This window comes from Tachysurus vachellii, chromosome 1 (genome assembly GCF_030014155.1).
Source record: "Tachysurus vachellii isolate PV-2020 chromosome 1, HZAU_Pvac_v1, whole genome shotgun sequence".
Classification (NCBI taxonomy): Eukaryota; Metazoa; Chordata; class Actinopteri; order Siluriformes; family Bagridae; genus Tachysurus; species Tachysurus vachellii.
Window position 1 is genome coordinate 9,980,894 of NC_083460.1, and position 27,840 is coordinate 10,008,733.

The 27,840-nt window shown below is 36.1% G+C and overlaps 2 protein-coding genes across 2 annotated transcripts in view; one reads left to right on the forward strand and one right to left on the reverse strand.

Annotated features, from left to right (window-relative positions):
• gbp2 (guanylate binding protein 2) overlaps positions 1-27,840 on the forward strand; it is a 43,074-nt gene that overhangs the window by 4,692 nt on the left and 10,542 nt on the right. Inside the window, exons 2-10 of the mRNA XM_060871522.1 lie at positions 655-841; positions 2,601-2,728; positions 4,730-4,839; positions 4,931-5,124; positions 5,443-5,685; positions 5,812-6,089; positions 6,240-6,452; positions 6,544-6,646; positions 7,359-7,552. Of these exons, the coding sequence (XP_060727505.1) occupies positions 655-841; positions 2,601-2,728; positions 4,730-4,839; positions 4,931-5,124; positions 5,443-5,685; positions 5,812-6,089; positions 6,240-6,452; positions 6,544-6,646; positions 7,359-7,552 (1,650 nt within the window). The remainder of the gene's footprint in view (positions 1-654; positions 842-2,600; positions 2,729-4,729; positions 4,840-4,930; positions 5,125-5,442; positions 5,686-5,811; positions 6,090-6,239; positions 6,453-6,543; positions 6,647-7,358; positions 7,553-27,840) is intronic.
• Positions 12,122-21,421, reverse strand: LOC132846785 (guanylate-binding protein 1-like). Its single transcript, XM_060871504.1, has 11 exons — positions 21,271-21,421; positions 19,436-19,647; positions 19,044-19,171; positions 18,462-18,571; positions 17,753-17,967; positions 17,218-17,460; positions 16,958-17,106; positions 15,110-15,241; positions 14,413-14,625; positions 14,088-14,190; positions 12,122-13,091 (listed from the first exon to the last, which is right to left on the reverse strand). The coding sequence occupies exons 2-11, from the start codon at positions 19,617-19,619 to the stop codon at positions 12,685-12,687; spliced, it is 1,884 nt and encodes a 627-aa protein (XP_060727487.1). The 5' UTR covers positions 19,620-19,647; positions 21,271-21,421; the 3' UTR covers positions 12,122-12,684.

Below are 27,840 nucleotides of genomic sequence, written 5' to 3' on the forward strand. Positions count from 1 at the left end.
ACCTTCAGGAGAGATCTTCTCTCTCAGGCATGAGTGTCAGCATGTGTATTTGCGTTCCCATAGCCTGGCCTGATTCCCTCAAAAGGGAACTACACCAGGTTACGTATGTGACCCGGTTCCCAGAGAACGGAACGAGATGCTGCATCACTGGCCATGCCCTGGGCATCCTCTCTTGCTTCCTTCAAACAAATAGAAGCTCGAGTAATGTGAAGAAAATGCCCTTATATAGACTTACTGGTGCATAATCACTTCATCACCTGTCCTTCCCGAGCCATTAAATTGGTGTGTGTGCACACAGAGCTTCAGACACAACTCGTGTCAGCCCTGATGCAGTGTCTTGTTCCCTTCTCAGGGAACTGGGTTACATACGTAACCTGGCATGGTTTTATATGTTTGTCAATTTTCTTTATTATAAATAATGTCCGTTTCTGCAATTGTATGCATTCATTTGGAGTCAAGAAACCAGGAGCTCCTGAGCAACTCATAAATTAGCATGACATCTTAAAGGTTCATTATAGAATTAACACTAACTCCTACATGACAGAGCCTTAAAATGTTATATGAAGGTGATACAGAATTTGTAGAATGTAATTAGCTTTTCCTTTGTGTAGTATTAGAAATAAAAATGTTCTGTTGTGTTTTGGTGATGATTAGATGTTCAAAGCCATGGATGCACCAGTATGTCTGATTTGCAGCGATTCTAACGGACAACTATGCGTTGCGAAGGAAGCTAAAAAAATACTGGATGAGATCACTCAGCCAGTTGTTGTAGTGTCTGTAGTGGGGCTCTACCGTACAGGAAAGTCTTACCTCATGAACCGCCTAGCAGGACACCAAACAGGTAAGAATCAACATGGGAAATATAAAATTTGTGAATATATAATAACTCATCTAGCAATCTAAGTTTATTTAACACTGCCAAATACTACTTTTACATAATTATAAAGTTGCCAGAATCTAGACAGATACTCTTTAATGTGTTTATGCAAAATGAAGTTATACTTTAGACATTTTCTAAACACTGCAAAAATGCTTTAACATCTCCCGGATCCCTGGTTTGATCCTGGTTACTGTCTGCGTGGAATTTTACATGTTTTGCCTGTCTCTAATGTGGGTTTCCTTTGGGTTTCTTCTCTCCTGAAACATACCAGTAGTTGGATTGGCTATGCTAAATTGCATCTTGTTTTGTGTGAATAGTGTTATGCAATAGCCTAGGATCCCTTCCATGGTGCATTCACATCCACATTTCCCAGAATAGGGTCTAGATCGGGGTGTCAAACTCATTTTCACCGAGGGCCACATCAGAATAATGGTTGCCCTCAAGGGGCCAGATGTAACTTTGAGGCAGTATAAATGTAGCTAAATGTAACTTAATGTAATTTAAAATAAATGCAACTACTCCTTAATGTTAAATAACTCTGGATTTTTATTATTCAACTTACAAATATTACATATATACAGTATTTGCATAAATGTAAAAAGAAATGTTTGCTTGTTTCTCTATTATAACATAAATCCTTTTAATTTGGCAGCTTATGAAACCCACATTACTCCATCAATCAACAATCAAACTATCGAAGTGAATAAGAATAAATAACAAGTTATGACATTAACTTTGTTTAAAACTTTTTTGTCATAGTTGAGAGGGGCAGAATAATGGTCCAACCAACAATTTTGAGCTACTAAGAACGTGTGACATTTTACATAAACAAATGCCTGCACACAGCCTTGCAAGGGGAAACATCCAACTAATGGTTTGTTTACAGTGAACATTTGTCTGCATAAACACATAAACCTGCAAACACTAAATACACTGCTACACATATAACGTAGTATATGTAATAAACTCAAAATAACAACACAAGAGTTGTCTCAGTTCACAACTATATTGGTCAGGTTTTAAGGTGAAGTTGAGGAGATGCTGCCTGTCCTCATCCATTGCTGTGATCCCAATTTGCCTTTTACTTCTTGCACCATCTGTTGTTTTTCTTGAAGGCTCACTTTGGCATACTTAGCTCCGTGTTTGGTGTCAAAATGCCTTTGACAATCGCCACTGCCCCATAACACAAAAGACATACAGGTTTTTCTCCTTGAAGCACAAACATATAGTCGCCTTCCCATCTTTCTTGAAACAGCCTTCCATCTGCATCAATTTTTCTCTTTCTGGACATTTTGGAATCATTGATTGTATTTCTTAATTCGGAAAATGGCACTGATGTGGAAACACTGTAATCTAGTGGTGGGATGCCGTCACTTCAAGGGTAACATGATCAGCATGCATTATGGCAAATGTAGTTTATGGTCAATGCACCCTTTTGACTTATTTATTATAAGATAATAAGACATTTTCAGCTCACATAAAATGACGTGGCGGGCCACATTTAACCCGTGGGCCTTGAGTTTGACACATATGGTCTACATTATGGTTTCTCAACTGGACAGTATCTAAAGCATTTTATCCAAATAAAGTGTTACTACAAATTGTATGGAGGTCTTCATAATAAAGTTTAATTTCTATTATATTTAAACTTAGTGAATAATATTACAGGGGAGTATTTAACGTGTGTAATAATATACTTGTTTTTTTTTTAATGTTTCAGGCTTTGCTCTGGGCAGCACCATAGAGTCAAAAACTAAAGGCATCTGGATGTGGTGCGTTCCACACCCCAATAAACCAGGACACATTCTGGTGCTGCTTGACACTGAGGGACTTGGGGATGTGCATAAGGTATGGACAATGTACTGAGCACAGTACCGAAAACATCACCTATGACAACACTGTTTATGAAACTGGGGTTGAAAAGGTTTTTACATGGATGCCACTACACAAATTAATAAAAATACACAAAATTAATAAAAATACTGTAAATTCTGTAAATAGTGATCTTGTATGTCCTGTAGTTTGTAGGTGGTATGTGGTAACATCCACATGAATGGACAATTCCCATAGTGTATTCTCATGCTGTGAAAAATGTGATTCATCAAACCAGGCCACCTTCTTTCATTTCTCCATTGCCCAGTTCTGATTCTCAAAAGCCCATTTGAGGCACTTTTGGAAGTGGTCAAAGATCAGCATGGACACTGACAAGTCTAACTAGCTGAAACACACTGTGTACTTACACATTACTATTATAGCTAGCATTAACTTTTTAGCAATTTGTGCTACAGACGTTTGTTTGTGGGATCAGGCCAGACATGCTGGAAGTTCACTGGTTGTCCTTCATTGAACAACTTGTCTGTAACCAGGTTAATAATTAGGTGAAGTATTCTGTTAAAGTGGTGTTGAAAGATTGCTGGGGCCTTCATAACATAAATAACATATAACATAATTTCCAAGGGTGAGAAATTGATGCTGCCCAAATGAAGTGGAGAAAGTTTTTTTACCTCAAGATATTGTAATGAAGTTAATCGTCAATACCCTTTTGGTTAAGTCCAGTGTTGAATAAAGAGCCACAGATAACTAATCAAGCAGTTCATCAGTGCAAGCATCAGATATAGAATATAAGGAGGTTGGGTCAGAGCGCAGGGTCAACCATGATACAGTATTCCTTGAGCAGGGCGGGTTAAGGGCCTTGTTCAAGGGCCCAACAGTGGCAGCTTGGCAGTGCTGGGCTGATGCTCCAATCAACACCCCATATACTGTATGCCCTGATGTACATCATATTTAGACACAGCACTGCCTCCTTAAAAGTTCACACAAAAATGGACCAGCCAACATGTCCCAGCAAATAGTGGACAGGTGAGACATTCAAGTTTGTGCAACTGATTTTTGGACTTGTGAACAAGTTCAAAGAGAAAAAGGAGATGCTTAGACAAGTTATTGCCCTCAAATGTTTCCTCCATCATCTGAGAAGTTTTTCTAAGGACAAAAGCTGGTGGCCACCATTCCTGTCTTGAGTCGACTGAAGAATTGCTCCAGTACCACCAGCTTATTATCTGTTCCATGTCCCAGTCCTTTGCCATCAACCACCATTGACAGGAGCCTTGTAGCTGCTGTGTGTAAACAAAGGGATGGCTAATTTCAGGGAGCTGCAGTGACCAGCAACATCACTGATGCTCTTTAGGTGTCCGGCTGACACACTGCAGGACCTGCCTCATTTTGCTGGAATACTTCAGCTGTATTTGTGGTAGCAGCTGTTGGCCAGCTGGGTTCCTGCATCAGTGTAGAGCCTAGTGCATGGAAGTGTGGAGAACGTCTTTGGAGACAGGTGGAATTTTAGCTCAGCTCTGGTTTATTCAGACAGCACGTTCAAAATTCAGCAGAAACGGGCCCATCCTGGACTTGCAGCTTTGAAGGTCATGCTCTTTGGTGTGTGTGTACGTGTGTGCGTGTGTGTGAGCATGCTTGATTGCTACACTGGCATGTAGCATGTTGATAGACTTTTACCCAACAAGATTCATTCGGAAGAAAAAGGTGATTCGACAATGTAGTTTAGGGACGTGCAGAACATTTCTTTTTATTTTTTGTTTTCTTTCCCATATACATTGTATTTTCACAGTCACAGTTGGAAAAAAGATCTGACCTGATTTATCTTATATAGTTTTTTTTACAAAACCGTTTTAACAGTATTGGGGGAATTTCAGGGAAGTTGTACCAACATGGGAAGGATTTAATGATTTCTTGTATTGATGATTTAGCAGAAAGGATAGTCTTATTTAGTGTTTGATGATTTGTGTGATTTGTGTCAGACCATTTAAGCACACCAAATATGTTTTAATGATTTTTCAGGGTGATGAGAAGCATGACACATGGATCTTCTGCCTGGCTCTCTTGCTCAGCAGCACTCTGGTCTACAACAGCCTTTCAGTTATAGACAACAATGCACTTGAGAAGCTACAGTATCCTTTACTAAATAACACACACCATGTACAGTACACTAACACAAGATACACGTGATGGTTATGTTTTCTTGAACACTAATCCCTGCAGCTATGTGACAGAACTCACTGAGCACATCAGAGTGAAAGCACAGAGAGGTGGTGACGATGACGAGTCAGCAGAGTTCATGAGAGTTTTCCCTTCTTTCATCTGGTCTGTGCGAGACTTCACGCTGAAGTTGGAGAAGGACGGCAGGGCCATCACAGCTGATGAATATCTGGAAAGTGCTTTGGACCTTCAACCGGGTGAGCAATGACAAGTGCTGTGGTGAATAAATATCCCTGCATTTATGGAGTAAAGGATGTTTTTGGATGGATGTAAAGGATCTTTTTACAATTATTTATAACATTAAACTAACCATTAACATCAAATCACAGCAGAGCTTCAAATTTTTTATTGCAAAGGCTCACAATGGAGTTGAGCATTTTATGTTTGTAAAATGTGTTACCATTCATATTTTTAGTTAATTCTGTCTTAATGACTTAATATAAGACTAAAATGACGCATACAAATTTACAATCTATACATTTTAAATTGTTTTATAATCCTTTTTTAATTTCTAGGTCTTTCCCCTAAGGTTGAGAAGTTCAACCTCCCCAGGCGCTGTTTGCGTTACTTTTTTGCAGAACGCCGGTGTTTTGTATTTCCACGGCCAGCCAAAGATGATGATCTGTCAAGAATGGAGGAGTTATCTGAAAAGGATCTTGATGCAAGGTTCCTGCAGCGTGCTGATGACTTCTGCTCCTATGTGTTTAACAATGCCAAACCAAAAACCTTAACAGGGGGGCGAATTCTCATTGGCAGTGGTCAGTGTTCACCCATTACAGCAGCACTGTAATGATTATAATAATAATTGTAATAAAATCAATATCTCGTTAAACATGGCAAAGTTTGCTTTTTTAAATGCGAGGATGTTTTGTTTGTTTTGTCAGCCCTGGCATGTCTGGCAGAGGTGTATGTGGGGGCAATTCGTAATGGTGAGGTTCCTTGTCTGGAGAATGCAGTGGTGACTTTGGCTCAGATCCAGAATGAGCGGGCGGTGGAACAGGCCTTGCAGTTCTACCAGAGTTCCGTTTATGAGAAGGTGTGCTTTCCACTTGCCCCATCTGAGCTATCTGATATCCACATAAATGCAGGGAAGGCAGCGATCAACGTCTTCATCAGCACTTCCTTCAATGACACTGAGCAAAAAGCACAGCTGAAGCTTATGGTAACCTGCAAACACAAAATATACACAAATCCACAGAGAAATCAAATCAGTCTCTAAAATAATAAAAAAATGCATTTATATTAGTTTACTATCACATACAATCTCTCTCTCTCTCTCTCTCTCTCTCTCTCTCTCTCTCCCCACTTCAAGGAAGAGATCCAGACTTTGTATCAGGAGCTGTGTGGTCAGAATCAACAGGAGTGTTTGAATGTTTGTAAGGTGACGCTGACCGAGATATTTTCTCCACTAGATGAGGATATTAATGACGGCAAATTTATGCTCTCTGGAGGATACAAAGCATACCGTGATAAACTCCAGAGCTTAACAAATGAATACAAAGCACGCACACACAAACAGTTGATGGTATGATGGCTAAAAACTTTTCTTTTGACTTCATTTTCTTCTTTCTTTTGTACATAGATGAAAATACATGTGCTTGTGTGTGTTTGTACAGAGTGAGGAAGTGTTGAGTGAGTATCTGAAGGAGAAGGATCAGTTTGGAAAGACTATTCTTTTAAGTGATCAGTGCCTCACTGAAGCAGAGAGAAACAAGGAAGGTAAGTGTGTATATAAAGCAGCAGGTTGGATCAGCAAGTGCTGTCTATTACAATTTGTACCATTAAAATTTTAAAGGGCATCACAAGACAATAATATCTAAAACAGCATGTTGTGTTGTTACCAAATTACCCCAATAATGAAACAATTAATTACTCAATATATGTTAGCTAGAGGTTTGGTTAATAGAACCAGCTAAGATTTTTAATGATTAGACACAAATGTTCAGCAACAGATAAATTCTTAACATTAGCTAATGCATTGTATTGCACCTTATTATTAATTTTGCTTGGTTGATAAACACTGTAATGAACCAACAAGTGACAGGAAAGCAGGAGAGTGACACTACAGGGGACAATCAAATTATAACCGGGGACAGTGCCTGTGTGTGTGTGTGCGTGTGGTGCATATATATAAATGTATATATATATATATATATATATATATATATATATATATATATATATATATATATGCACTCTGACCCCAACCTCCTCAGTTGGGGTATGTGAAGAAAAGAATTCCACTGTGCTGTAATAATGTGGTGATATCATGTGGTGATAATAAAGGCTTCTAGGCCCCGTTCTTCTTCTTCTTCTTCTTCTTCTTCTTCTTCTTCTTCTTCTTCTTCTTATATATATATATATATATATATATATATATATATATATATAAATGTATATATATATATATATTTGTTTATGCATTTCTTAGTGGAGCATTTGCAAAAGGCGCTTCTAGAGCAGAAGAATAAATCTTTAGAGGAGATGAATAAGATTCAAGAGCAGGTGTTCAAGGACCAACAGAAGACCTATGAGCAGAATGTGACCCAGCTGTTGGAACGCATGAAGCAAGAGAGCGAGAGAGCAAAGGCGGATAATGAACGAGTGCTGGAGGCAAAACTTAAAGTAAGAAGTGACAGCACTACGTTTATTCATATACATTTTTTGTGTTTGTCAATACCAAGTATTACAGTAACCAATCAGCAGTGTTATATTGCACACAACAGGGAAGATCACAAAGCAATGAGATTTTATTTATTTATTCACAATAAATAAATAAAATAAATGATTTTCTTGTCGCAGTTACTGCAGATATTTGACAGATCTCTTGGCAGATCTTGTGCCAGCTTTATGTTGTCTTCATGAATATCTTCAGGAATAATCCTCGTATTTAGCCAGAAATTACATTCCTAGATGATTCCTGTATTGTGTGTAAGGTGGGCAAATAAATAAAAGAAAGATTTTTTCAAAAATAATAGAAATTTTTAAAACAAAATAAATTTAAAGGGGGTTTTTTTTTAAAAATGGGAAAATTTTTTTTAAAAATTTTAAAACCAAACAAAAATTTTTTTGGAAAAAAAAAATTTGGTTAAAATTTTTTAAAACAAAATTTAAAATTTAAAAAAATGGTTAAAAGGGAAAATTAAAAAAATTTTAAAAAAAAAAAGGGGAAAAAAAGGGAAAAAAATTTTTTTAAAAAAAAAACTTTTGGGGGTGGGTTTTTAAAAGGGGGGGTTTTTAATTATTTTTTTTAAAAATTTTTTTTTAATATTTTTTTTTTTATTTTAGGATTTAAATTTTTTAAAATTTTTTTTTAATTTTTTAAATTTTTTTTTTGTTTAATTAAATTTTTTGTTTTTTTTTTTTTTTTTAAAAATTTTTTTTTTAAAAATTTTTTAAAAATTTTTTTTTTTTTTTTTTTTTTTTTTTTTTTTTTGGGGGGGTTTTTTTTTTGGGGGGGGGTGGTTTTTAGGGGGGTTGGGGGGTTTTGGGGTTTTTTTGGTTTTTGGTTTTTTTTTTTTTTTTTGTATTTTTTTTTTGTTTTTTAAAAAAATTTTAATTTTTTTTAAAAAAAAAATTTTTTTTTTTTAAAAAAAATTTTTTTTAAAAATAAAAAAAAAAATTTTTTTAAAAAAATTTATTTTAAATTAAAAAATTTAAATTTTATTTTAAAATTTTTTTTAAAATTTTTAAATTTTTTTTTTAAATTTTTAAAGTTTTAAAATTTAAAAAAATTTTTTTTTTTTAAAAAAAAAAGTTTTTTTTAAAAAATTTGTTTTTTTAAAAATTTAAAAATTTTTAAAAAAATTTTTTTTTTTAAAAAAAAAAAATTTTTTTTTAAAAATTTTAAATTTTTTTTTTAAAAATTAAAAAATTTTTAAACCCCCTTAAATTAGAAAAAAAAAAAAACATTTAAAAAAAAAATTTAAAAAATAATGTTATGAGTGGGGAAATCATAAACCCCAAAATACTTTTGTTTGTTTGTCACGGTTGTGTGTGTTTTGACTCTCATACAAAATGCACTCATTTAAAAATAAAGTTTAGCTATATGTATGTGTGTGTTTAAGCATAATCTATTTCAAGGATCTTAGGAATTGGAAATAGAGATTATGATGACAAGCTGGGAATAAATCCTACTTACAGGGACAACACACTGCTTATAAGGACAAATTAAATTAAATTAAATGTGTCGTCACGTCTATTCCATTCATCCACTGTGTTTAAGGCCATTTTGCTGCTGATATGTTTTGTTCCAAACTGTTAATTTTGTTTTAGAACAATACAGAATGCAAAACTGTTAATAATTACAAAATAAAAGCAGGAAAGTAATACACACATAAACAAACAAACAAGGGAATAAATAATCACACATCTCTGAGCGGGTTTCGAAATATTTTTAGATACCTTAATTGGTATCTATATTTTTAGATACCTTAATACCTTTAGATTGTATTAAACTGAAATTTATAAGCTCTGTTAGCTTGCATTTACAACAGGCCTTACAGGATATATATGCAATAGACACAATGAAACAGGTTCCAAAGGAATATTTCCACCAGTCATTTCACTGATCACTTCCAGAACGTCCTTCCAGAACACCTGCAACTCTCAACATTTCCACATACAGTGAAAAGGCCAATTTCCTCCTTACATTTTATACAATTGTTGGGTATGTTTGGGTTAATCTTATGCAGTTGAATTAGTGTAATGAATGTCCTTATCAGTCATTTGTATTGTATTATATTTCACAGAGTATTGATGAATTGAGTTTGAGCCTAAAGACAAGAAGACTCCTATTTCTCCACAGTGATTTTCACCTGAAGATATGACTGGGAGTTTCTGCTAGTAATATCTTCTAAAACAGAGAATAGTTGTGGGAAAATTTCTTGTAGAATTATATAAAGTAGAAAAAGAGTGAAGTATGGAGAAAGTAAAGGAGAAGCATAAGGTATAGGGTAGTTAAACATTATACGGTAAGCAGACCATTAAGCTTGTGGAGGCCCCAGAAGAACATAGGTAAAAGTCCTGAATATGGAAAAGTAAAAAACACAGACACACACACACTAAGGAATAAAAACACATAAACACACATGTATAAGGCTCAATGCTGAGCATAAACTTTAATAAAGAATAATGTATCAAAATTACTTCTTCATTATATAATAAGGCTTAACAACACATCGCTTAGGATATTGAGTTCTTCTGTTAACACGCCATGGAGCTTGAGTAGCTTGTGTGCTTGTGTGTGGATGAGGATGAGAAGTTTGAGTAGCCTGAGTAGTAAAAGTAGAAGCCTGGCTAAAGACATCAACCCTCTCAGCAGCAGATGAGTCAATGAGTAGACCATGACTCTCCAAATCCTTAGTGTACAGAATAGTGATTACAGTGAGAATGACAGCAGCAGGTGGAGGAATTGGAGTGTTGACTTTACCCAGAAATCACTCAACCTATAGGGGAATTGCAGCTGGAAAAAAAAACAAATGGGTTCAGTGCATTTCATTAAGCACATACGAACCCTGTTCACATGAACAGGCCCTGTACATTCAATACAATCAGTTAATAAGCAACTGGTAGCAACAGCACTAAACGCTATCTTATATATTATATAATAAGCAGGACAGTGGAATTACAAAGAGAATCATATAGGAAAGAACTTTGCTAATAATTAAACTTCCAAGTTCAAGGGTGGCCATACATACCCATGGCAGAATGAGAGTTGTGTTGGAAAAAGTCTCAGCAAAAGAATACAAGCACAGAAGACAACTGATAACCAGTATTGCCTGATGATGTATAAATGAGCCTATAGCCTGATGACGTAGGAATGGGCCTATAAGTTGAAAGATAATGGAAAATTTAGGTAACCAGGTATATAGGTAAAACAGTGACCATTTATATATAATGGAAAATTTCTGGAGGTCACCGGAATGAATACGTGAGCTGAATTTTGATTAGTAAGGAGAAGGCAGGAGTGGCAGTAGAAGGGGATGTCTGAACATTAGCCAGTGGTATTTTGGTACAAGTAGCTTCCACTGGACAAACTTGTATCCCTGGTACCAGGTGGTTTGTTTGCAGTCTTTGTGAGTGCCAAAAAAACTACCTCAACTGAATCCAGACTTCATGAGCAATTCGCAGCTGTTGAAACATTTACATACATTTTTATTAACAAAAAACCTCACATTTTCTAATTTCTCATATAACTGCTAGGATTCTGGTTTATTAAGTTGTATTTGATCTGACTGTAATTCTAACTGATGTTCAACTAACTTTATTACATTCTTTACAGTCTAATTACCTTTCAAGATAACTTGAACTCATAACTCATGGCCCATAACCATAAAATCACTCATAAATCATGGCAGTTACAAAATGTCCCTTTTATTGATTTTTTTAAATTCTGGTTTATTATTTGAAAGAATAAATTCTGTTTTTTTTGCTGTTCATATTGATGTGATCTCATTATATTTACTTAGCACAGTATTTATACACATGAAACACTTCATTTTCATGAATTTATTATTGTGCAAAATAAAACATTTTCATATGTCCATCATATTTTCTAAACCCTTTGCACTTCTAAGAAGCTTTTTGCTTAAAGGAAACAGCTAATAATGAACATTATATGCAGCAGTATGTAGCAATATACAGTATATTAGATAAATAAATAAATAAAGAAAGAAAGAAAGAAAGAAAGAAAGAAAGAAAGAAAGAAAGAAAGAAAGAAAGCTAATAAAGTACATAGAAACTCTTTGTATTTTCTTTGTATTCTCTCCTTCTTGAATGATTGTTAACCAGCTCCATTCAACATTATTTTTTTGATCGTAGCCACATTCAAGAGATCTTTCTGGGCTAATAGTTAAATACAAGTCTTAGCAATAGCAGGGGAAAAAATCTTTTTCAGTTCTTTCAAAATGTGCTCTGTGTTGCTTTGTGTTAGTTGTGCAGTACAGTATAGTACATTTGTGTGTTAATGTCTTATTGTATAATTTTCTGTTTATTATTCATTTATTGTACACATTTAAATGTTTGAATTACCATGAATTATTTGTAATGTGTTATAGGTGACTGTTTAGTGTCAGACTATTTGTGCATTTTAGAAGATTTTATTTAAAAGATAAGTACTTTTTCATTCCATCCTCTATGTTATTAAACATGGAAAATATTTTTTCTTATAATGAAACACTCAGACATGAAATATCAGCTTTGTGGTTCAATAAGCATTTAATGTTCAATATCAGTTTTAACAGTGTACCACATAACATTAAGGTTTATAGTTAATCACTCACAACAGTTGTGTCAGAAGTCAATGCGATTTATGCCACTTTGTTGCATTTAAACAAAAGCTTTAATTCATTACTTACTTCATTTAGATTCTTCAGTGAAAAACAATAAAATGTGCAGGTATAATCAGAAGAACATGCTGACCTCATGTCAGAAGTGAATGTTACACACTGAGGCTTAGAGGCTCATGCTTATTTATTCCTATATTTACTGTAGAACAATTAAAACATCAAGCTTCTAAGAGTTAACTCTTTTATATATACTTTCATCAAATAGTACATTTACAGCATGACATCCAGAGTGAATTATAGTTTTTTATTTCAATTTATATAACTGAGAAATTGAGGGTTAATGGCCTTGCTCAGGGGCCCAGCAATGGCAGCTTGTTGGACCTGGGATTTGAACTCATGGTCTTCCGATCAGTAGTCCAAAGCCTTAACCACTAAGCTACTAATCCCTAGTAAAAATAATATTTTGTATTATTTGAGTCTTGCAAATTTTTTCTTCATTATTTTATACTGAAGGACTGTGGAAAACACATCTTTGGCCGTGTCTACAAGTGGCATGATATAATCCTTAAAAACACCACCAGATGGATTGTCCTTTAGTTTTTCCTTTTTAAGTTGCTCAATCTCCAGGCCCAACAGCTTAGCTTTCTCATCAAACCCTTTCTGTATGAGGTCTCTCTGTTCAGCCAGTTTGCTTTCCATTGCAATATTCCGCTCCTGCTCTTGCTGATGCTTCTCATCCTCAAACTTCTTCTCCATCTGCTGCAGCCGTTGCTGATTAGTCACTTTTTCCTCGTTCATCAGTTGCTCCAACTCCTTCTTTTTTTCATGTTCTACTTTATACTTCTGCTCTAAGAGAACTTGTTGTTCTTTTTCCTCTGTGCATCATCATCAATGGTCAAAGGAGGAGAAAATATATAAAAGAGAAAGTATAAAAACCCGACTTACAGTGTTATACTTAACATATTATAACGTTTATTAATATATGTTATTAATAAGCATTCATGGTTTGTAGTATTCTCTTGCATGCTTTTGTATTGGACACTTTCAGCTTTTAAACAGGATTCATGATTTTATTTCAGATTCCTGTTTTCACACATCAGTGAAGTATGAAAATCACTGTGAAATTCACGGATTTTGTGCCAGCAAATCCGTAATGAATTAATTGGTAATACCGATCAACTAAGCTGGATCTCTGACAGGAAAAGCAACCCATTTTTACCAGCAAATACTTGTCATTGCCCTTGTACCTAATATTGTCTACTATTATGGCTAGTAAAGTTGTTAACACAAATCATGTAACATTACCAAGTGACATTATAGTAGATGCTAATATTCATTATTTACGTCTCAGTGTCAATTTGACCTACAGCTGCAATCTGTGTGTCTCCTTGCTGGTACAACTTTCTTCTGCATATTCTGGCTTTAGCATTTATGGTTTGATGTCACTGTGTAACAGTAACTCAAAAAAATCTTCATCCACTGAGTCCTTTCTGTTGCTTGAGTAATTCATTGGCTCCCTTACAATATTTTTCTTACAAACCATCAGTTAGGAGATAGATATCTCGCTTCCCTTAATCTATTTATTTAGCACCACCTTCCATTCTCTACCCAAATAGTCTTTATAATTTCACATTCACCACTAAGTATTCTGGGCTCTTTTCCAGTATTCATACCAGGAGATTTTGCTACTGTATAGATCCTTCAGCATCATTACAGTATCTCTGTAAAATGTGAGTAGGCATGTTGCCAACAAATGTTTTTATGGTTGGATGTTTTTTCAGTTGGTTGTTTTTTGTTTAATTGAGTAATATCAATCATTTCTTATCACACAGTATTTGAATATTTTAGTGATATGGTTATGCCCAGCTTACCTTGAAGCTGTTTCTCCCTTTCAGTCAGTTGTTCATCAGTCTGGAGAATTAATTTTGCTTCCACACTTTTCTCACACAGAAAGCTCTCCAACACCTCCTCAGCCTTCACACAAGAAATCAAGCATACCGAGAGAGAGTAAGAGAGGGATAAAGAGAGAGAGAGAGATAGAGAGAGAGAGAGAGAGAGAGAGAGAGAGAGAGAGAGCTCTCTTCTGGAGCGCTCTTCTGATATTCTTTGTGTTTTTCAATGAACACACACATACATATATATATATATATATATATATATACTGTATGTGTGTGTGTTTAAGTGGGTGATTCTTACCTGGGTTCCCTTGTTTGGCTTTCTGTGGTACTCTGCAATTAGATTCTCTCTATCTGTGCAATAAACTTGATATCCTCCAGACTTTGCATAATCCCCCTGCTGCACATGTAGATTCATGTCCTTATTGAGATCAGCCAGAATTTGCTTGCACTTCTCGTCTGATGCCTTCAGGTTCTGACCAATTAGATCAGCATAGTGCTTATCGACTGCCTCCTGAAAATACCAATGCATGTACGATAACATTGTTCATAAACACAGGTAATAGAAATAAACATTAAACAGAAAAACGGGTCTTCTACTTTGCCTGCAACTATTAAAGTAATTTTTACACCTAGAGAGTAGTACATATAATGTAGACATATTTCTTTCTAAGTAATCTACTTTTTATTCCTTCATATTCAGTTAGCACATTATCCTGGTCAGGGTCGTCTTGGATATGGAGTGTATTCTGGGAACACCACACACAAAACAGGAATAAATCCATGGATGTGACACTACAGTAGTCCATCACAGAGCACACACACATTCAACAATTGTTTCCATATCTAGGAGAACCTTAGAATAGCCAATCCAATAATCCATCTACCATTATTTTTTTGTGAGGTAAAAGAAAGTGGAGAAAACTGAGCTCAGGACTGACACTGTAAAATGTGCATCTGTTTGTTTTTGTGTGTGTGGGAATGTGTTCAGAACTCACCGCCAGCTTCTTGAAGTATTCCCCTTCTTCGTCTTTAAAGGAACGTTTCATAAACTCGCTGCTGGCCATGTCACTGATCTTCTGGTGTTCAGCAGAAATTTCATTCAAACTGACAGGAAACATTTTCTTCACCTGAATCAACATTTGATAATGCTTTGGATCAGAGTCAGATCTTAATGTACAGTTGAAACCAGATATTTACATACACTTCAGAAAAAAACACAAAAACATTTATTTCTTTACTGTCATTCATTAAATCAGAGTAAACTTTTTCTGTTTTAAATCAATAAATATTAACATATTTTTTGCATTTGTTAAATGTCAGAATCGAGCGAGGGAGAATTTTTATGTATTTTTATTATCACTTTCATCAAAGTCAGAAGTATACATACACTAAGTTTATCGTGCCTTTAAACAAAAAAAAACTCCAGATGATTCAATTCTGAGCTTAAGAAGCTTCTGATATGTTAATTGATTCCATTTGAGTTAATTGGTGGCACACCTGTGGATGCATATAAAGGCACACCTCAATCACAGAGCCTCTTTCTTTAACATCATGAGAAAATCAGGAGAAATCCACCAAGATGTCAATTTCCAGATGCCTGAAGGTCCCACATTCATCCGTTCAGACAATAATACGCAAGTATAAAAAACATGGGAATGTACAACCATCATATCGCTCAGGAAGAAAACGGATTCTGAGTCCCAGAGAGGAACGTATTTTGGAGCGAAATGTGCGAATCAACCCCAGGACAACAGCAAAAAATCTTGTGAAGATGCTTGCTGAAACTGGTAAGACAGTGTCATTATCCACAGTAAAATGAATACTGTACCGCCATGAGCTGAAAGGTTACTTTGGTAGGAGAAAGCCATTACTTCAAAACCACCATAAAAAAGCCAGACTACAGTTTGCAACTGCACATGTGTTAAAAAATCTTAATTTCTGGAGACATGTCCTGTGGTCTGACGAAACAAAAATTGAACTGTTTTTCCATAATGATAAACGGTATATTTGGAGGAAAAAAGGGCGAAGCTTTGAAGCCTCAGAACACCATCCCAACTGTGAAGTATGGGGGTGGTACTATAATGTTATGGGGCTGCTTTGCTGCAGAAGGGACTGGTGCACTTTACAAAATAGATGGCATCATGAGAAAAGAAAATTATGTGGATATATTAAAGCAACATCTGAAGACATCAGCCAAGAAGTTAAAGCTTGGGTGCAAATGGGTCTTTCAAATGGACAATGACCCAAGCATACCTCCAAATTAGTTACAAAGTGGCTTAAGGACAACAAAGTCAAGGTATTGGAGTGGCCATTACAAAGCCCTGATCTCAATCCCATCGAACATTTGTGGGTGGCACTGAAAAGGCGAGTGCAAGCAAGAAGGCCAACAAACCTGACCCAGTTACACAGTTATGTCAAGAGGAGTTCCAGCTAATTTTTGTAGAAAGCTTGTGGAAGGATACCCAAAACTTTTGGCCCAAGTGAAACAGTTTCGGGGCAATTCCACCAAATACTAAGGAAGTGTATGTATACTTCTGACTTTGATGAAAGTGCAGGATGGTCCAAGTTCACACCAAGCATTGTGGTTGTGTTTGTGTTCATTTTGGTGTTTTGGTGATGACCGTTTTGGTTTACAGCTTTGTCTATATTGACTACGAGTGTAATCCAGCCCTTGATTTGGTTTGTCTGCCTTGGTAGTACATATATTTTGTATGTGTTGTAAATATTGATATATTGTATACATTTACTCTAGGGGTATGAAGTACTACCACTGTAGTAGTAGTGTGACTGCCATTTATGTTGTGGGTGGGTTTTGCCTGTGTTTTGGGGTATGTGTGTGTTACCTGTTCCATCTCACTCTGGTACAGCTTCAGCCCCTCTTGCACGGCTGCCTCATTTTCAATCCTTGCCATAGCAACCACAGCATTCTCCAGACAAGGGACTTTCCCACTAGAGATCGTCTCCACATAGGTATGCACTAGGTGACCAAACACTGTCAACACAAACACAGCACAGAGATTAACACATCTATATGTACTGACACACAATTGAAATAGAAATTTTATACATATGAATTATATCATTGGAGATAAAATGTACTCACTCCTCCCAGTAATTTTGTATCCTCCTTTAACTGTTTTAACTCTGCTTTTATCAAAGACATAGTCACAGAAACGCTGTGTAGCAAACAGAAATTTGGGAAAAATGTCCCTTTCATCCAGACTTTCAATCATAATCATTTTTTCCTGGGAGGTAGGAAACGGGAAAACAAAGCACTTGCGGAGTGGAAAATAGTTTCGAATACACTGCCTTGGAAGGTTGTAGTTAGTGTCCTTCTTATTAAAACCTGCATTGTAGAAAAAATATATACTTGATCTATTCACACACCCTAATGAAAATGTTAGTTACAGAACAATACAGTTTGATTTAAAAATTCAGCAAAATACTCAGGAGGTTAAAAGATAATCTGTGTGACATTGCAATAGAAGTTTTATTGTGCTACAATGTAGAGTACACATTATAGTAAATGTTTAAACGTAATTGTAAAAAAAAAAAAGTAAATGTAAAATTTGTTCCAAGCTATTAAAAAGGAGGGATCTTTCAATATCTTGGATCTCAGGTATTAATGTTGTTTATACCTTTCTTCAGCTGCAGGGCAAAATCCAGGTACTCATCCTCGGTCACTTGACCCTTATTCTCAAGCTCCAGCTGTAGTGAAAAATCACGCACTGTCCAGATAAAGTTAGGAAAAAACTGCACAAACTGAGAGTCTTCCGCCTCATCATCATCAGTCTCAGCTGCACCGGATGTAGGTGATTTGATCTTAATCTGCTCTGCAAGCTCAGTGACATAGCTGCAACATGTTAAGGATTCATGACCTAATGAGGAATACAGTCATAGGCAAAAGACAGTACAGTTTTTTATGTATCAGGGCCAATATAACAATTGTTTGGTCCTCAGCAACCTTCATATATCAAGAAATAATCTCAGAAAAAAGAGAACAGACAAGGGCAAATTTCAATGATTACAGGGACTCTTACAGAAAATGTTTACGTTACTGTTGCTAAAGGTGGTTACTGAATTATAGGCTATACATTTTCTCCTTCTGAATATTGGTATACGTTTTGGGAAAAATGACTACATACTGAAATCTTTTGAGAGTTTTTTCTGAGGTTATATGTTTGTTTATACAGGTTGGTGAGCACCACACAAGTCTAATACGAGTTTAAAAAAAAGGTTTACTTTCTTTTTCCCCCATGACTTTATCTGTGGCTTTTTAGCACTGCCTAATTGACTGTTTGTACTATACATCTGTTTTTTATAATTATATTTTACAAGGAAGGATACTGTAGTTTTTCCACTGCAGTGTTGTCGATGGTTCCCCGGCTGTTATAGACCAGAGTGCTGCTCAGAAGAACAGCCAGGCAGAAGATCCAGGCATCATTTTTAGAGTCTCCCTAAAACAAAACAAACATAACATTATACTTATTAACACATGTGGACAGCAATAAGGCAAAAAAAATGTGAAAAAAAAAAAAAATTAAATCCTCTATAGAATGCAAATGCCCCAACTCCATGGGCAGGTCTGGCTTCAAAAGTAGCAACTTATTATCGAAAACATTGGTCATTGGTATCTTTTTCCTGAGCAAATGAATCAATTTCAACAGATTATTTATAAAGATATGATGTTTTATTGTGCTTATAAAACTTTTCTGTTTCTGATGTCTTAAGTAAATGTCTTTTTTCAAATCTGAATCCTTCTAAGTAACCAGAGTATACCCCAACAGATTAAATACCCTGAATTCAGGCCATCCAGCATTTTATTATTACAGAAAACTTTTAAAATACACAAGTATTTATTTTAACATTAATTTATGCAGTAAATTTACACATTTACAATAAAGTACTCTGTTGCTATAGAATCCTCACCTTGTCAACATCTCCAAGTCCCTCAGTGTCCAGCAACACCAGAGTGTGTCGTGGTTTAATAGGGTGTGGCACACACCACATCCAAATACCTTTAGTCTTTGACTCAATGGTGCTCCCCAGAGCGAAGCCTGCAAACATCCACAGATTCTATTAAAGTTTGGTATTCTAGACATGTTGGGCTGACAAGAAGTGTTCACATATTGCTCATGAAGCTACTTTGGTCTTTGGTGCTTAGATTTCTACTGGTCCAGCCACTGACAAATTCCATAAGAAATTATTATTTTTTTTTTTGTAAATAAAATTAATCCAATCCAACAATGGTTTTATCTGTCCAGTTGTTCCAAAAAAAAGTTCCAAGTGGAAAAAATCACCAAGCCCTCATCAAAACTCACCAGTTTGTTGTCCTGCCAGACGGTTCATGAGATAAGACTTTCCAGTGCGATACAGTCCTACCACAGACACCACCACCACAGGTTGGTTATTCCTGTTCAGATACTCTATGGCTGCATGATTTACATGCAATGCACCATTTACATTTTCCACCAAACAAATAGGCTCAGGCATTGGGCTGCACATGATGCTCTCCACCTCTGCAATATAGATGCTGAAAATAAAATTGTCTTTCAATTACAGGTGCACAAAACAATCAGCTATAACGCAAGCATGGTTTAAAGTCCTAAAGCATAGGCCTGACAAAAAACACTAACATGGCTAATTGTAACAGTAATAAAGCCATGTAAAGCAATGTATTATACAGTATCCCTGAATAATACTAAATTTCAACAGGAATCCATGCAAATTTATCCCTATCCAGTGGAGCCAAGCAGACCAGTGAATGGCTATAGTCCTGGTCCCGCTGTCCCCATCAGTGCTGCCTTAGTTGGAACCAGGACCTGGGTGCTAGTGGGAAGGCCCTGATGTGTGCATGGTCCTGATGTGTGCATGGTTTGTCCCTGCAGGTTTTTTACATTGCTAATCTGCGCACTATTTTAACTCACTGAGTAGTTTTACATTTAGCCAGTGTAACACCTAGGAAGCTACACTTGAATTCTACCCCATATATATTACTTACATTACTTATGTCACAGTTTTACTGAATTCCTGATAGTAGTAAATGCTGCAGGGTCGAGTGTATATGCTTGTTGTAATACATTGTAAATTTACATGCAGCCGTTAGCAAGTCGTTAGACATTGCTACAATAACACACAGACCACACTTTTTTCAATGTGGAACAGAAACGCTGAAATATTTTTTTTTTTGTTAAATGGCTTAATGGAAATGGAAGTGTGGAAATATGCACTATAGAAATATGCTTTATGATGTTTCTGGGCCATCCAAGCCATGTCAGTTTGTGGACTGTATTCTGAATCTGTTTGGCCACCAGGTGGCGTCTCTGAGTACTTTCTATTTTGGAAGTTGCTTTTCCTGTGTTTACTCTGTCTTTTCCTTGGTTTTTACTGTATGCAAGTCCCTGCCCTGAGTCTTGCTAAGAAATGTTGAAAAGTTTTTGTGAACGCCTTCAGTTAAACAACTTAATTGTATTCCTGTTCCAGCCTCTGACATCAAATCTCTTTTAAAGAATATAACATGGGATGCGGCTGCTTTTTCTTCTTTAGTCTAATTGTTACAACTTATCCCTGCAGCCTTTATAACCTACCTCAGTAGTTATAACAAAGGACTGTGGTGCATTTGATATCTACAGAGCACTTAAGTGGACATGGTAATAAAAAATAGGGGATGGGAGGTAATTTTATTTTTCACTGCTTCTGTGTTCATTCATGAAACTTTTGTTGAGTCCATAGTACTTCATTTATTACTGTCTGCAGGGGCAGGCTGATTAGCCAGCTAATCTTATTGAAAGTATGGTTAATGTAACCACAGCTAAAATTTTATTGTCACACATTTTGACACTCTGAAAGTAAGCATATGTGAGGGGGCTCTTAGAAATTTCCCCAAATTGGTGGACTGCTCTCAGGATTTGTCTCATGCTTCCAGTGACTGTAGCTAAAGCAGAGACGACCTTTTCAAAGCTAAAATTGAGTAAATATTACCTTCACCAGGTCAACTTCACCAATCACATCCATGTAAATAAAAACAGAGTCGAGTTCACATGTTTTCTGTCCTCGTGCTCAATGAAGCAAAAATAGTGTTACAAATATACCGAATAGAGAGCGTCTGCAAGGTAAAAAATTAGGCAATAAGGAAAGCAAGGAAACAAAAACCTACCTTACAGGAAACCTTCTAAAGCGATGCAAACCGAAGAGATGCAGTGATGCAGTGAACTAGATATATAAGCGTACTGTATATAAAATGACGCCCCCAGGAGATCACGTGTGTGAGTTCGTGTATACCAGGACCTTCCGAGAAACCGTGCAGCCTGACACAGCAAAGCAGATACGGGGCGTTAAATAACTGTGTAGCAGCGGGGCACGGTGCCTTAGTGGTTAGCACGTTCGCCTCACACCTCCAGGGTCGGGGTTCGATTCCCGCCTCCACCTTGTGTGTGTGGAGTTTGCATGTTCTCCCCGTGCCTCGGGGGTTTCCTCCGGGTACTCCGGTTTCCTCCCCCGGTCCAAAGACATGCATGGTAGGTTGATTGGCATCTCTGGAAAATTGTCCCTAGTGAGTGAATGAGTGTGTGTGTGTGTGTGTGCCCTGCGATGGGTTGGCACTCCGTCCAGGGTGTATCCTGCCTTGATGCCCGATGACGCCTGAGATAGGCACAGGCTCCCCGTGACACGAGGTAGTTCGGATAAGCGGTAGAAGATGAATGAATGTATTTTTAATTTTTTAATGGCTTAATCATACTTATTCACTTGCTAAACAGTTGCAATTTTATGGAAAATATCACTATTCTCCCACAGAATATTTTTCTGTATTTTTTTTTTCAATTGATCAACAATTAACAATATATTGTTGTTGCTAATAATGACATTCTTTTCTCATTTATTTCCACAGAAAAAAGTACTATATTTTTTATTCTGTATTTTTCTGCAATTTTTTTTATTACATGCAAATGTATGTGAAATTCAAATAATTCTCTTAATTTAAAAAGGTTGATCTTTATATAAAGTTTTTTGACCATACTAACAATTTAACATTTTTCTTAGTAATTTTAAAGTAAATCTTATTAGCTTTATATTGATGTATTTTTACGTCCAAACTCTGCAATTCTGCATACAAATTTAGCTTTTTTTGAGAAGTGTGTGAGGCATCATGAGGCAAGTTACAGTGAAGCATTTAAATCTAGGAAAAGCAGTACATGGAGAAAAAAGTTAGAAAGTACTTGAATATATCCTAGCATGTACTGTCCTAGCATGTACTATGTAAATATAGTTCATCAGCTAACTAACACACACACATACACACACACACACACACACACACACACACACACACACACACACACAAATACTGTACACACACGCACACATACTTTTTTATTTATCTATCTCCTTTTGGTTTTGTTTTTTTTTTTATCCTAAATTGCATTCCTTTTTATGCATATATACCGGACAGATGCAAAAAGCATTTCACTGCATGTCGTACCCTGTATGTATGTGTAGGTGACAAATAAAATTTGATTTGATTTGTGTAACATTGCACACAAAAGGCTAAATTGGAACCGTCATGTGTACACAGTCAGCGTTTTGGCATTAATGTGAATCTAAAGGAAAGTTCAAGGATTTGTTAAAATGCAAGAGGGTCATCCTATGGGCCACATGAATGTTACTCTAATGTCAACCATTAGCTTTTCATAGGCCTTCATAGATATTTTTTTGATTGTTCCATCTCCATTACTGTCAGTACTCATTTTGGTTCTTGTGCAGGTAATGACACTGAAAAATTTTTATATTTGCAGAATTAATAATGTTTAAAGAACTACTTCTAAACACTGGGCCTGCAAATGGCGTGTGTAATGGAGTTGTGAACAGACTGAGAGACAGATGAACTGATTGTTAGGCTTATATAGGAATGGAATAACCAACTGTTTTCCCTCTCAGTAGTCCTTAACAACTTATGTGTTAATATATGTGTTTATTTTTATTTTCTATTCATTATACATTATTATTATTTTATGAAAACACTGCGATAAAAACACCATTTGAAAATTAATGAAACATAACAGCCTACAAATAAAGCTAAACATGAGGATTTCTTTTTTTATTTTTAAAAGGTTTTTTTTCCTGTTTTCCTGTAATTGTTGCTGTTACCAAGCTGAAACAGTTCCTTCATTCATTCATTCATTCATCTTCTACCGCTTATCCGAACTACCTCGGGTCACGGGGAGCCTGTGCCTATCTCAGGCGTCATCGGGCATCAGGGCAGGATACACCCTGGACGGAGTGCCAACCCATCGCAGGGCACACACACACTCTCATTCACTTACGCAATCACACACTAGGGACAATTTTCCAGAGATGCCAATCAACCTACCATGCATGTCTTTGGACCGGGGGAGGAAACCGGAGTACCCGGAGGAAACCCCCGAGGCACGGGGAGAACATGCAAACTCCACACACACAAGGTGGAGGCGGGAATCGAACCCCGACCCTGGAGGTGTGAGGCAAACGTGCTAACCACTAAGCCACCGTGCCCCCTGAAACAGTTCCTATTGGCCTATATTTGTGTCACACTTTAATGTTTCAGGTCATCAAACAAATTTAAATATTAGACGTACTGTATATAAAATGACGCCCCCAGGAGATCACGTGTGTGAGTTCGTTTATATCAGGACCTTCCGAGAAACCGTGCAGCCTTACACAGCAAAGCAGATACGGGGCGTTAAATAACTGTGTAGCGGTCTGTTTTTATCACAGTGTGTTACTTTTACTTTCACTTACACTAAATCCATTACTATTCTACAGTAACAGTTCACATGAAGCCCCTCAGCAAGCAGTTGTCATGATGGAACAAAAACATTTAGACAACCTGTATGGTAACATAGCCTACAAATAAAGCTAAACACGAGGATTTCTTTTTTTATTTTTAAAAGTTTTTTTTTTCTCTTTTACTGTAATTGTTGCTGTTACCAAGCTGAAACAGTTCCTATTGGCCTATTTTTTTGTCACACTTTAATGTTTCAGGTCATCAAACAATTTTAAATATTAGTCAAAGATAAAACATAACATGCAGTTTTTAAATGAAGGTTTTTATTATTAAGAGAAAACAAAATCCAAACCATAATGGTGTGTGAAAAAGTGTTTTCCCCCAGTTAAAACATAACCTAACTGGTTTATCACACCTGAGTTCAATTTCTCTAGCCACACCCAGGCCTGATTACTGCCACACCTGTTCACAATCAAGATAATAAAAACAATAATAATAATAAAAACCTTTATTTAAGAACTGCATGTTGTGTTTACTTGTGTGGACTTTGACTAATATTTAAATTTGTTTGATGATCTGAAACATTTAAGTGTGAGAAACATGCAAAAAAAATACAAAATCAGGAAAGGGGCAAACACTTTTTCACACCACTGTATATTATATAAGGCATAATATTAGTCCTGTAACATTATCTTGCATTGTTTAGAATTAATGTTCAAATGTGCTATTTAAAATTTTATGTATAATGTTTAAATGCTTTATGCAAAAGTTAAGATTACTTTAATACAGTTTTGTTTATTTTGGCTTCTAAAATAAAATCATTTTATAATCTTAAACACATGTCAACAATTTATTGAAAGTGCTTGATCTTAATAATCTGGGAAATGCCTGTACAATAACAGTGCATCTCTGTAGAGTTTTTGATGATATTTTTCTTTTATTTTACAGGTTTTTTTGGCAGCCGCTGTTGCTAGGCATTTGACTGCATTTACATGTTTTTGTCTATAACCACGTCCACCGAGATCACGTGGGTGAATTGATGGAAGTCAGGACCTTTCTGAGAAATGTTATCGTGTCAGACAGCCATAAATAGCTGGGACGTTGTTTAACAATGCAGCATATTTTTGTATTTCACAATGAGTGTGTTTTATTTTCACTTTCACTTGCGCCCTAATACTACAGTTTTATGCTGTTTACTTCATGACATAAATAATGTTTTTTTCCTCTGGAGTTTACAATCTTCTCTGCAGTCTGTAGACTGAAATTATAAAAAAAATATATATCTATATATTTTGCATCCAAACAGATTTCATTTTAAGGCTTAGATCAATTATATACAAATATTACACACGCATTAAAATAGGCAATTATCACTTCTAACACTTTGCAATGTATGTTAAATATTGTGTCCACTATATGTTGATATGAGGTGGCACAACTCCAGGATGCTAGATTCAATATTAAGCCTGGTTTACTGATTATGGAGAACTTGTGTGTATATTCTCTGTGTGTACACTAACATCCCATTCAGGGTGTGTTCCTCACATGCAGTGTACCCATGATTGTTTCCAATAGGCAATATCTCTTCAAAGATCGTCCAGGTCTTTTGGTGTTTCGAAGCTCACCACAGCATTTCTTTTTTAAAGAATGTTGTAAATTGTTGATTGGGCCACTCTGAGTTTCTCTAAGTTTCTTTTTTGATATGTCTTTTCAGCCTAATAATGGCCTCCTTTACTGCCATCAACGCCACTTTGTATTGCATATTGTGTGTTCCCAAAAATATCTAGGATTTCAAACACTTGGAATTATCTTCAGACCTTTTATCTTTTTATTTTGTCACACCTGGTCATAAAACTTCTCATTAGTGAATTTTCCAATTTCTTTTCAGCCTCTGAAAAAGGATGGACTGTGTAAAAATTGTCTAAATCAATAAAATCAATATTTCGAAGCACCTTCTGTGCTTGGTAGTGATATTCAATACATCAGCAAGTTTGAGTACAAAAGACAGGAAATCATCTAACATGACCTCTGTTCATAGCAGCCTAATACATGCTACATTTTTTCTCAACTATGAATAGCACCCTTGTATCGGTGTAGAGTGAAGAATCTTTATTTTCACTTGTGCCGTAATTCTATGACATTCTTTTCACTACCTTGTAAAACTGACACACTGTATACCTCTGTGACTTATAACTCTCTTTGCAGTCTGCAATCCTTTTATCACAAAAAGAAACAAACTCAATGAGATGTCATGAGGAAGTCGTCTGGAGAGTAACCATAATAAAAAGGGAACATAGTCTCTCTCAGGGTGATATTGGAAAGAAGTATTAATAGTGAAAGTAGAGTTACACAAAAAATATCACACACTACTTTTATCTCAATAAGAAAGATGTTAGAAAGTAAAACACTACTAACAGTGCTATCAGCACTAGCAGTGCTCACAGGGTTAACAGTTCTAGTGGTAGGATGCATGTCAGAGCAGGAAATGCCTTCATCTTTTCAGTGCACAAGGGTTTTAAGACAGTAAACACCACAAAGACAACAGGACCAGGCATCTCACATCAGGTCCTTTGAAATTGGGCAGACAAACTAGCAACAGTGTTCACAGAGCTATTTCAGAGAACTTCTCTGCACAGTTGCATAGTGCTGGTTATCTGAGTTGTCAGCTTTAAACATTCTGGCAATTTTCTGTAGACCACATCAATAGGGCATGTCTGTCAGCAGACTACTGCTCATTGGATGTTTTTTCTAAATTGAACCATTCTGTGTACAGACTGTTGTGCCTGAAAATCCCAGGATGTAAAGCAGTTATAAAAAAAAAACTTAAACAAGTCCCTCTGGCACCAACAGTTATGGCATATTCAAAATAACTGAGTTCACATTTTCCCCCAATTCTGGCGGTTGATGGGTGGAAGACAAACTGACGCTGTTGGCTCATATCTGCACGATTTGAAAATTTGTAGAATTTCATGTTCTTGAAAAGGTACCAAGTGTAAGTTTTATTGTTATTGCAACTAGATAAAGAAGTGGCTTGGAGAATAACATTTTTAATGACACATGATGACCTGATTAATCAGTCGATTAATCCATTCATTAACATCTATTTTTTTAAATAAACGAGTACAAAGTTCAGCAGGCAGCTATAATCTAAATTGATTTTGTCATGAAGGTTTGGCATGGATTTAGATAGCTCTAAGAGTCTAAAAGAAACAAAAGCCATTTTGTTTTGTTATATGCATGGTGTAATTGAGGTGCCCTAGTAGGAGACAGAATTAGTAGACTTCAAGGAAAATATCATTTTAGAATCTATTTAGCCTTTGCTCGTGCGACAGTAGGCAGCAGAGGCAAGAGTGTCGGGATGGAGTCAGAAGACAAGAACAAAAATGTACAGTATGGACGGGTTTTTCAGCTTGCAGCTGAACAAGTTCTCCAAAATCCAGGGCACTGGACAGTTGAGCATGGAGGCATGAAATTGGCCCAGTTAAGTGCTCTGGTGTTTGGAAGGAAGAGAGGACAGAGGCTTGGCATCAGCTGAATAAGTGTTTAAAATATCTGCACTGAGGTTTAGATTGGAGCCTGCTTCATTGACTGAGATATTTCCACCATGTAGGAGGCAATTTTTTAGTGGAGCGACCATTCGAATCCAGGATAATATAGGGATACGTAGATATGGAATGAGCTTGTGGCAAGAGGGGAGCCACCAAAAAAGCATCTGTCAAAAGAAGGCTACCACTACCAGTGTAAATTATTTGGTCAGTCAAAGGAAAAACTTACTGGCCATACTCAAAAGGTAAATGGTACTGTCCAGCATCTGGGAAGGCCATTGAACAGGGGAAAGACTCTTTGTAATCCAATCAAAGAACATTTATTTAACTTCAATCACTTTTATTTTCTAGCAATTTATTCTAACATTTTTTATGTTATAACCTTCGTAATAAATGAAAAGCTCTATAGTGATAGTATTTC